Below are 12,219 nucleotides of genomic sequence, written 5' to 3'. Positions count from 1 at the left end.
CGCAGACGCTTAACACACAATCATCATCATTAAAAGTAAAGAAACGAAATGATCTTACCAGTGCTGTTGCCGCTCTCTCTTATTGCGGTCTTTGATATTGATTTTAGCTGATGATCAATAAAATGCAGCTCATATCAGTTGCTTTCGGTGACGTGACTCCATTAAATCTGCATATAGCGCGAGAATTGAAGATCGGATTTATATCCGTTTTGCGAAAACACATTTATGTGACCAGGTGTAAATGGAATCGTTTTGATAAAACAAATAGCCATCCGATCTGAGAAAACGCATGAAGTGGCCAGGTGTAAACAGCCCCTAATGGCCCTTTCAGACAGGACGCGAAATGCGCTGCACTATGAAACCTTGCGCCGCGCGAGGACGTTTTTTTTTTTTTTTTGCTGACTCGACCATATTGAGTCGAGCCATTGGCGAGCTTGAGCGCACGCCGCAGTCAAAGTTAAAAATAGTTCAACTTTTGGCGCTGCGCTCTGTGACGATTACCCAGCGGCCAATAGAAACGGGGCATCCAAACAAGCCCGGAAATCAAAATAAATTTGCGGGCCAGCGTAGCGCAAACCGCTTTGTATCTGAAGAGCTACATTTTATTACTCCATTTAATAAACAAACTATTCAGTCAGATAGGTATTTGTTGTGAGAGAAGTTACAAGTTCAAGCATTTTATCCAAAATTTAAGCACTTTTTAAACCTTGAAAACACAACATCAAAATTCAAGCATTTTCAAGGATCTCAAGCACCCGTACGAACCCTGCTATCAGCATGTTATTGTATAATCCATGGAGGCAATGTGAGCGAAGGAAGTCAGAAGAGGGAGAGAGAAAGAGAAAAACCACTGAAGCAGATCCTCACTTGGGACTTCAGACACAAAAGTAAGTAAAATTTAAAGTTAATCAAAATCTGGGGCAGGCTGCCGTGTTCCCATGATGCCTTCACAGCTCACACTTCACACATTACAGCAAACGCCTTTTCTCCAAAAGCGCCAAGTGGAAAAAAGCATGCTTTCACTAGGGTATACCTGAGGTTATTTGGGTATATGCATTCATCAAACTACAACAAAAGCGCATTTGTACTACAAGCTGTCTGACAAACAGTTTAACTGTTCAGGTGACTGTTCAGAGAAAAGCAGACACAATGGCCAGTGATAAAGAACAAAGAGCCTTCTTTGACTCAGATAAGAAAAAAGGAATTACAAGATCCTTATTTAACTTCATGGTGATTAAAATGTTCTCCTCGAGGGTATGTGGTGTATTCTAGATGCTTATTCAAAGAATTACTCTGTTTGGGTCCTAAAAAAGTCCCTTATACAAAGTTGAAATGACCTTTTGGCAATGCAAAACTGGGTCAAAGCAACAAGAAGCATTGAGAAAACTCACCAATCTTCTGGTTGAAGATTTTGTCAAAAGTCAGTTCATCCCTTTCCTCCAGGTACTTCTGCATGACACTCCGAATACTGCGAGAAAATGAGTAAAAATAAGGAGATGACTTTAGTTCAAAACTTTATATGCAAAACAAACATCATCCAAACCCCACACCAGCTAAAACCCATCCCGCCCTGAGAGAGAGGCGACTGGATTTGAGTCACTGAGGGGAATATTTTCCTGAGGTCAGCCTCCCACACTGTCCTTCCACCTTGATCCCGGCCTTAGTTTAGATTTCTCCACAACCACCTGCTCAATTCTCTGCGCGTCGCTTCCCAAAGGAGGGCACTGCCACTCTGCCCTGGGAGAGAGTGTTAATGAGCAGCAAGTTTGGGAGACTGAATCAATTAGCACCCCCTCCAAGGGCTCATTATCACCCAACCACAGCCCCACAGAGTCAGAGTGCAGGTCAGGAGAGGTAGAGGTGTCCCCAAACATGCTCCTGCAGTCCTGGACCAGAAACAGACACCCCTGTAGTAAATGACCTGACATTACGGCAGATGGACAGGGCTGATATCAGGATTGCTATTATAAATAGGGCTTTGCAATGATGTATCAATATTCATTATATTCGTATAATAATTTAGTTGGCAATATTGTGAATATCATGAAGAAATCATGCAATTTATATTTATATTTGTATATAAGTTTTGTAAAGACAGCGTGCACTGCAAAAATGCCATTGGAAAGTTTGATCCTTTTCACTGAATCGATTCATGGCTCTAACTCAACAATTAGTTTTTATCATCATTCAAAAATGTTCATTAAAATGGTAAGATATTTTTTTAAAGAAATATACACTTTTATTCCGCAATAACACATTAAATTGACCAAAAGTGACAATAAATACATTTATAATATAACAAAAGATTTCCTTTTCAAATAAATGCTGTTTTTTGTACTTTTTATCAATCCTAAAAGAAAAAAAAGAAAAAAAACGGTTTCTACAAATATAAAGCAGCACAGTTTTCAACACTGAAAATAATAATAAATGATTTCTGAAAGATCATGTGACACTCAAGACTGGAGTAATGATGCAGAAAATTCAGCTTTGATGTCACAGGAATTTATTTTAATTTTAAAATAGCAAGGCTGAGAACCCAGCCTTCAAGTAATTTCTAAGCAGATACATAAAAAGAGCTTTATTGGCTCAATATAGGCTTAAAAGCAACATTTAAGTGCCCTGCCCTAGTAAATGACCTGACACATTACCATAAAAACCAAAAGCTGATATCTGGAGCGCTTATAAACCATACACTTGAGTGTTTGAAACCCCAAGCCTGCAATGAGCCCTTTTAAGACATAAACAAACTTCTCATTTATTAATGACTACATTTTTTACTCGCGCAGCGCATTCATATTTTATCACCTGGCCTACATTATTATGACACATTAACTGGCCTTTAGCCTCGCCAAAGTGGTAACTAGTTCAAAACCACCGACTAATGGATGTGATTTAAAACGCAGGATTGCACCCGTGCATTCAACCACAACATCCTCGACCCCTTGATGTCTGTCTCTCACTGGATTCAGACACATTCATCTCTTTCTCTGTCTGTCTGCAATCGCATCAGTTCCGTCCCGCGGTCCAACGTCTACGTGACTGAAACAATCTCCAGTCTCTTCCACTCGTCTCGCTGTCAAACAATCCCGCCAGCTCCTCAAACACTTCCAGTCATGCTGTCAAAATCTCACCTCTCTGCCAGCGGGCTCGCGACTGGCCCGAGGAGAATGTAGCAGAGCCGCGCTATCTCTCTCCGCCGCTACTTTCACTGCTGGCAAAGGACAAAGTACCTTCTATTTATTAACAAACGCCTTTATTGTACCATCAGCTTATGTTTTTATGCACACTGGATCCTTACCGCTGCCAATATGGGATATTGATATGGTTCTCTTACACCACAGTTGTTTAAAACAGTTGCTTACTGAATAACGACAAACAAGCACTCGAATGTCACAAGGAGATTTTGATGTTAAACGGCTTGTGTTAGTCAGAAGGTGCAGCTGGGAGTGGCACAAAGCTTATGGAGCCCGTAATAATGCTAATGATGGGGACACTGATGTCAACGGCTAATGCTTTCACTCGATCTTTGGTAATGCCGCCCTGCTGCGGACTACTGTAATCCCTCAGAGCAAACAGAGCCACAAAAGCAGACTAATTACAACGAGGAGCGGATGTATGGCTTCCCATTTGTTGAACGGAAAAGCCAACCGTTATCTTTTCAGATTCATACCATGCATTACCACTTCATCCGGGATGCTAAATAGCCCACCGGCACGAGCATCATCTCGGCCCATGGAGAGACTTTATATTAGCCTTGGCGTAGGAAGGAAGATGATTAACCATAAATGAATCTCGCTGCGATTTTACCGTGGCTCTGCTCGGATGCTGGCCTACTCACAGATGTTGAATGCTTTTGCAGGGCTATATGTTGTGTTTACATGGGTGACAATCACTAAGGATCAGCTCTACAAATAAGTGGGATGTAATCCGAAAGACTCCGTAATAAAATTAAGCACTTTAAATGCACTAAAGATATTTTTGGATTTGGTTTTTGACTCATCAAATAAACAAACATCGTGGCACGATTTTAAACTGCATGCTACAAAAGTCATGAACACGGAGGTTAATGCATGCAACTTTACATTTAACGAACAGTTAAAGCAACAAGTTAAACAACATTTTTATATCTTTACCAGTGTTTGGAGGCTGCTGCATTTTAAAGTTAAGTGAATCAATCTGGGCACTTTGAACCAAAGTGCTTTGACCAAGTTGAACAGAGTAAAAGTCTTTGCATTGACTTGTGCCTGACTTTAAAATAAACAAACCTCTTTTTAGTTGTGATAGTGTATCAATCAACATCACATTCACACTGGTGTTTTGTAGGAAGCCAAACAACTTGAATATAATTCCAATAATAATAATACATTATTATTATCATAATAATCAGGGCCTGAATTTCTGCAGGGGATTGCGGGCAAGGTATTGTGCGTAATTTTACTAATTCCTGCAAGTTTAGCGCTCATAATTCAGGAAATTTCCACAAACATTTATGCACTAATAACACGTTTGTTAAACACAAAGCACAGAAAACACATAGCACGGTAAGAAACTTTCTTATATAATAAGAAACTTATCTTTGTGTCCCTCACTCAAGCATGTGGATATTCTTGTTATAACATGATAACCATATGCTGACTCAAGTGTATATGTAGGCCGATGTTCTGTACAATAATCGAATACAGTTTTCTTTGTTAATGAGCCAAAATATTCCAATTAAATTTAATTGAAAAATGCCCATCCCTAATGAATACCTATTTTGTTATATTTATTCATTAACTTTTGGGGTGGAGCCACAAATTTAAACCCAGCAGAAAAAAATCTTAGTGTTGAGCCCTGAGGTACACAGAGATCACTAATCACTTTTAAGAGTTATATTGACTTTAAAAAAATTCCAACTACTGCAATTCCACGGATGCTGAGTCTATATCGAGACAAGTTCATGTAAACTGCACAATAAAAGCTTTGTGTTGAACTACAGGCTTTACATTGTAAACTGACAGTCATATCACCATAGTGATCCAATGAGATGAGCAAAAAACTAACTTTTATAGGGAAATTTAGGCTAAATATTCTACTCTTATTAAATGGGCCATTTTTCTTTTATAGTATCATACTGAACTCCCGTCAGCTTCAGTGATTATAAAAGGAGTGCTCTTTAATTGCTTTCAGTGTAATTCAGGCTATGTTTACACGGAAACAATCTGAAGAGAACCTTCTCATTTGCCATTAGATATTTTCCTCAGCAATTTCGATTTCTGCAAACTCTGGGAATGTACAGTGACGTGTCATAACTGCCAGGTTCAAACTGTACTTTCGCGCTATGGCTGGCGTTGAGCCAAAGACGGACGCGCTCAGTGCTTGTCATAGGCTATATCACAACTGTTCAATGTTTTTAACCACATAATGTTAATTTTAGGTTTCAGACATTTAAATGCATATAATTTTTAGCAAAACAATACATTTATAGTTTTTTATAGTGTATTATAAATGTATTAAACAATACATTTATAGTGTAAAATACACAATGGTGTCTATGGAAGCAGCAATAAACCCTTCAAATATATTTGCCGACGGTTTTTATTCATATCAGACACACAGTGTAAATAACTATAAAGTCAGCTCTTTTTTTCTCCCAGTTCACCGGCCACTTTCATGTATTTCGGGAGAAATTGATGAATTCACGTGCTGTAATAAATCCAACAGACAGGAATCTCTGAACTGCGGCTCAAACAAACATGACGGCGCACATCTCACGTTACAGATCAAGATCATTTATAAAAGTTTTTTTAAACAACAAAACAAACTCACTTACACGTATTTGAGAATCGGAATAGAAGATAGTTGATGACATGGTAGGCAAGTTTGTTAATATTTATAAATAAAAGCGCTTCATCTTTCATACAGCGCTATTTTGGCTGTGGTGAATCATGTACCAAGCATGAAGCGTCACCATGGAAACCGGGGGGGGTTGCGATGCCGGCTAAACATGGTGATGTCTGTCAGCCATCACGATGGACCAACCCTAACGCGTACGCGACGAGAACAACCCTGAGTAGGGCTGGGCGATAAATCGATTTTATCGATTAACTCGAATGTGATTTTTTTTATGAAAATCGGTTTTCTCTTTAACAACCGCCGACGCTCCCATCTGGGCTCCCGTAGTTCCGACCGGGCTCAGCGCTTGCCATGATAGAGATTCACAAACAACATGGCAAATGAGCAAGATCACGGCAGCAGAAGCACAGCCGCCGAAAACATTTACAAGCTGAATCTGCAGGGCTCCCAACTCTCACGAGTTCACTGTGAGAGACGCAATTTTGTCACTTTTTTACACGCTCTCACGCCACGCATCCCTTTTCTCATGCAGAGAAAAATCGCGAAGCAAAGAGGACACTGACACCGACAGACAAGACAGAGCAGGTTACTATCGATATGAAACAGATTCTCAGCTCTCAGATTCTGTCAATTTTATTACAAAATTCAAACAATAAACACCGTTTTGGTGCTTGTAAATGTGACGTGAAAGAACGCTGGCAGATCTCAGTTCAAGCGGCACGTGAACTGAACATCTGTTACTCTTTACTACCAACTTACCGAAATATAATAAAATCGATCGATCAGTGTTTTTCAACCGCGGAAAGATATCCATAAAACAGCTGGAGAACAACATATGCCACGTAACGTTATATTTACCTCAGGATGCCTTTTAATGACCAATTGCACGCATGTTGGTTGGACTTAAAATAATTGCTAGAGGAGTATTTTGCTAAATATGATAACTATATTACACATTTATTATATTTTTACCTATATCATTAAAATAGTATAACATTGTTATTCTAAAAAATGCATTATATTTCATTTGAGTTAGTTTTAACCATTAATAGTACCAGCTGACAGGGCTCTCTGTATGTTTACAGCATTAGGCGATTTTTTTGTTGAGAACAATTAACAATTAACGTATCTACTGTACCTATTTATCCAAAGGAATTTATATTGAATCAAGATCAGAATCAAATTGAAGTTGAAATTGTGAAATTTGTGTTAATCAATAATAAAAACAGTAGCATACCAATAAACTTAATAAAATTATGTTTAGTTACCAAATAATTTGATGCAAGTTTTTGTTTTTTTTACACATCCCCCCAATCCCAATCCACCCATTTTATTTTATGTTACATTTTCATTGTTTTCAAAGACAGGGCCTGTCCTCTTCTCTTTTTGGCTTGTTGTTTCTGATTGCACTTTAATCGAGATCAAATCCCAGAAGGGAATATTAAAACAAAATAAAGTTAAAACTTGTTTTGAACAATTTCTTTGTCATCTGCAGATTGATTTTAAGTAGGGAGAGAAAAAAATCGATTTAAATCATAAATCGGATTGTTTGTGAAAAAATCTGGGATTTTTTTTTAGGCCATATCGCCCAGCCCTAACCCTTAGCAGATTTGCGTTTTTACCCTTTAGACGAGAACGCGACGGTGGAGCGTTTTTAAGATTTCCACTCTGGAGGGTGGTTTCACCTTTTTTGAGTTTTTAATCCCCAAAAACGCTGTCGCCGTGTAAACGAAAGGCACATCTGATAAAAATGTTTTACATTTTCACCCGCAAGCGTTCTCATGTAAGCAGGGCCTCAGTAACAATAAAGAAAATATTTTGTTTTTCATGAGACTTTTGTGACTTCCTACTTTTCAACCATTTTCCAACCGTATTAGGGAGTGGAAATGGCTCAGTCAAAAACTGCTCCTCTGCCACCATCTACTGTTTATAGTGGTAATTTCATGTTTATTTGTTTTTTAAAAAGTGTTTGTTTGCCACGAAGTGATTGTTTTTTAAACTTTAAGTTTTACAAATCATCACATTAGGAGTGACATTAAAAATATTTAGAGCTTTGAAGTGCTGGAAAAACAGCACTTCCTCAGTGGATCTCCAAGCGCTGTCGTGTGATCAAAAATTGGTCTGCGGGTAAACCTGTTCTGAGCTCACGCTGCGCTGTCTATTACTTCTCTGAGCTGATGAATCACCCATTTAGCGCAGCACAAACAAGTAGCGCGCTTTCGTTTCGTTTTGCCAATTTATGTTCATATATAACAAAAATGTAAGCGCTTACCAGTTGGGCAGCATGGTGGTGGCACCATTGTGACCTCTAACAAAATGTAGTCGCACCTGAAGGAAAAAGGGTCACAGACTGGAGCCCTGATTGTCCTGGGTACATTTTTCATCTTCAAACAAACTTGGCGCTTTACATAATGTTTAATCTTTTGAGGCGGTTTGAACACATGAGCGTTTACACTACGAAAGCAATCCAGTCGAATGCGTTTTCAAATACCTCTGGAAGTTGTCTAAAGTGGACAAGCTCAAAACATCCTACACCCCATTTACGCCTGTATTTAATGAAGTCCGCTTGTGATACGATTGACCAGCTGTAAACAGGGCCTGAGGGGCAAGTGTTGTTAAATCCCTAGCTAATATTAAGTGGATTATGTACATCAATTAATTAAATAATCTGTGGGTTATTTGTTAGAGTAATCAAATGGAAAATATTAGCAGACTGAATGTTAACTGGTATGAGATATGAGAAACATTCATCATCTGAACATTTATACACATTTATACTCCCTTACAATAGATGTCATTTTTTACGTTTCCAATGTATAACAATTTAAAACAGTCACACACAAAAAAAAACAAAGGACATTTGTATGCCTTGAGTATGTAAGTCCAAATGTGAAGCCAATGTCAGAATTTCGACCTGTTTACAGTGAATATCACCCTCAACCTGGTGCAAATCTACAGGTGATAAGAGCCATTGATTCACATGGGGAAATTTTACCAACAGGCCTCAGTAACTGCTGAACAACCTCAAAAAACACTAAACGCAGCATAAAATGTGTGACATGGGCTTTTTAACACAAGAAAACCCCAATAATTAGGACTGAGCCAGCGTTACCTACCAACGCTTAGAAAAAAAGTACTGTGGTGTTACCATGGTAAAGTGCTGGTCTCAGAACAGGCCTAATTATACTATTTATACCATCGTTTTTGCTTGGCATTCTTAAGTAATGAAATAATATGGCATTAATAAAGTATATCTACAAATAAACGAGTAGCTTGCCCGAAAATACCATAGTACTTTTTTGTAAGCGAAAGCAATAAGTAAACAGCAAACCCTGTGTGTACAAGAGAGGCCATTACTAAATGGTGAAAGAAAATTTCTAACGCTTATTTAACGTCAAACTACACGAATATTCAGTCAAAATACAGGGGAAATGAATGACCCAATATGATGACACGTCAACCCACCTCGTTGCGATAAAATATTATAATATATTATGCATGAATTAACTGTCAGACAGACTCGTTTCGCTTAACTTAACGTTACCTGGGTTCGGGAAGGATGATTTTCTTGCTCGCCCGGGCCGCTGGAGTAGATTTGCTCTTCTCCATCGCCATCAGGTAGCTGACATCGGCGAGAACTGCTTCGAGGTCCGCCATCTTCGAGCCCTCTGGGTCGAACCGACTCGCTAACGGTACCAGAACCAGCAGTGAGGGAGAACGTGAGGGAACGGTGATGTTGCGCGCTCGCGCGCGGGCGGAATCAAGAGCACTAGACGAGCGCGGGAGCTGTGGTGGTGGTGAGGATGATGATGCGCGAGAGAGGCGCGAACATCTATTCCAGCCCCAGTTGTTTTATTATCGTGTTTCCAAACCACTAAAATGCTCGCAGAAATAAACCATCGTGGCTGAAAAAACACGAGAAAAAAAAAAGAAAAAGAAAAAAAATCCACTCGGAGTGGAAAATCTATAGGGTGCTTATCTATGAAGCAACGTCACCCTCAGGTCCACTGGAATTGCAGAAATGGCTTCTTGTTTCAAAGAGGAAGAAAATATGTGCATGGCATCATCTCCAGTAATAATTCTAGAAGGTGATAACGATAATATCGATTAAGCGATTCTAGCCTGCAGATGCCCCCATCCAGCACTCATCCTTTAGGTGAGTTTAACGCGAACAACCCATCGCCGGTATAATGACCGTTTAAAAAAAATACATGCAAGTTAATTTGATCAACCGTCCATTCAGATGGATGGAAATAACGGCGGTAGCGGGTTAACTACAAATGCAGACAAGCTGGCCCGTCAGTGTCGTATGAAATCAATCCCCAAGATGATCCTCTAATCAAAACGGCCATGCAATCCGGTTAAAACCAACAAGATATAGAAAATAAGTCGTAAACGAGCGGACAAGACGATATCCTTAGGGTGTTAAAATAAGCAAGCCAGCTCGCTGCAAAAACACAATAAGGAATGAAAATGGACGCCAATATTTCCCTGTTTGATCACATTTACCAGCTGACAGCAAACAAACGGACCGCATATAATAAGGGTAATATGTATCCTCCTCTTCTTAAAAGGCGTAAAGATGGTGGAAATCTGAAGCCCAGTGGTAAGAGAACTATAAATAATGGCTATCGGTGCGACACGGGCTAGATTGTTTCCCGAATATCCACAAATGCGAGACTAAAAGCATTCAAGATCTAAACAGCATTATATGTAAATATCCTGGTAATATCACATACAAATCCCCATTTTTGTAGTACGATGGTTGAGATCTGCCTGTCACTCCTCTTTCTGATCCAAGCTGGTTGTCTTGATCTCACAAGCCAATTAAAGAGACAAAATTAAACTAGTTGTGTTTTGATGTGGCAAGTCCATTGCCTTGTGCGGTTCAATGCAGACAGTTTTTCCTCCTTAACTGGATTTGCTTGCTCGTCAATGTATTTATATAATGAGAGCAAGAACGGCTGAGATGTTGCTCTACTCTGTAACCTACAGACGAGAGGGGGGCGCTAGAAAAGGAAATAAGCAAATGTGAACGAAAGCAATCCGAGTTTCCTTTTTCTAAAAAAAAAAAAGTCGCGATGGTGTCACAAAACGTGGTCCTATGAAACAGCAAGGCAGGGACATATACAGAAAACACAGCTATTGTGCTTTTGTCGTTTCTTGTAAATAAAAACACAAAAATAAAGAGCTCACCCTGAAATCTCTGCGAGAGATCTTGTGCGTCTCAAACTCAAGCTTATATGGACGAAACTACGAGTTTCGCGAGGAAAAAAAACAACAACAACACGACGTGACTTTTAACCCCAATACACGTCGTTCTAGGGGTTTAAATGTACTTTCCTTCAAACGAGATCTGATTTTGAATTGTCGATGTTACTGCCGAAAGAAACCACTCTTTTCTTTGCCATCCGTGTTTGGGTCGCGGATCCAAGTCTTCATCTCTTCCGACATCGCTCAACAAAACCACAATACTCGTCCACATACAACACTCCAGTCCGATTCCACTCAGACCCTCTGGGAAAGAGTTCTTCTTGAGGTTAATCCAGATGGGAATATACGACTATTTTCTAGTTTTAGTGCTTGTGTGTGAGCTGAGCCCCACGGCGCGTTGTGAACTGAAATTCAGGCTCTTCTGAGAGCTGCACTTCCTCCCAGCGGCCGGTTCGACGCAAAACCCGGCGCTGGTGTTGCAAAACAAGGAACTGGAACTGGAACGAGGCGGAGCTGAATACCAGTGAAGAAGGATGCGAAATTGCCCAACTGACCCCTTTTCACAGACTGTGATGACGCGTTTTAGCGTTTTAACCGTAAATCCAGCATGTTTTGTAAAAAATATATTTTCTTTTTTTTAAAAATCTACATTTATAACACTATACTCTTGTATCAAATTACCACAAAACGTGTTAAAGCTGCTGTGAGGGTGTTTCTAATACAGCAGCTATGGAAGGGACGGTAAAGTTGACATCTTTCTCTCTTCTGACTGCCGTGCCGTTATCAAACTCTCTCTAATTTTTGCTCTTTTGTAAGTTGTGAAAATACTATTGTGGAGTTTTTCTTTTGGTATTTAAGCAAACGCTCTAATGCAACACAAAAATATATATTTAAATATAAATATATATTTAATCTACTCTCTCATTCACCGCTATAGAAGTTTACCCAACTATGACTTCTGCTTCTGGTAAACCCCCGTAAATGCGAAAAGGGTCAATATCTAGTTTCTTGTAATTTGATGCAAATTTAATATAATACAAAGTATAGTGTTATAAACCTACATGCATTTTACCTTTTTTTTAACTTAAAATTAAAATATAAAAAAACCTTAGGATTTACGATGTTGATGACCGTTAAAACGCGTCATCACAGTCTGTGAAAAGGGTCAAT

At 39.2% G+C, this 12,219-nt stretch overlaps 2 protein-coding genes across 3 annotated transcripts in view; one reads left to right on the top strand and one right to left on the bottom strand.

The window, feature by feature from the left end:
- Positions 1–11,521, bottom strand: part of grk3 (G protein-coupled receptor kinase 3) — a 76,001-nt gene extending 64,480 nt beyond the window's left edge. The window contains exons 1-2 of one of the 2 annotated variants that reach the window (XM_077243598.1): positions 9,380–11,521; positions 1,392–1,468 (exon numbers count right to left, since the gene is read on the bottom strand). In XM_077243598.1, coding sequence (XP_077099713.1) covers positions 1,392–1,468; positions 9,380–9,492 — 190 coding nt within the window. In that variant the 5' untranslated portion in view covers positions 9,493–11,521. The remainder of the gene's footprint in view (positions 1–1,391; positions 1,469–9,379) is intronic. The other variant, XM_077243599.1, reaches the window with a different exon arrangement.
- septin5b (septin 5b) overlaps positions 1–12,219 on the top strand; it is a 297,634-nt gene that overhangs the window by 218,862 nt on the left and 66,553 nt on the right. The window lies entirely within an intron of this gene.

This window comes from Siphateles boraxobius, unplaced genomic scaffold (assembly GCF_051911475.1).
Source record: "Siphateles boraxobius isolate OS27281-9 unplaced genomic scaffold, OSU_SipBor_1 25, whole genome shotgun sequence".
Classification (NCBI taxonomy): Eukaryota; Metazoa; Chordata; class Actinopteri; order Cypriniformes; family Leuciscidae; genus Siphateles; species Siphateles boraxobius.
This window is presented reverse-complemented; position numbering and strand designations above follow the sequence as displayed.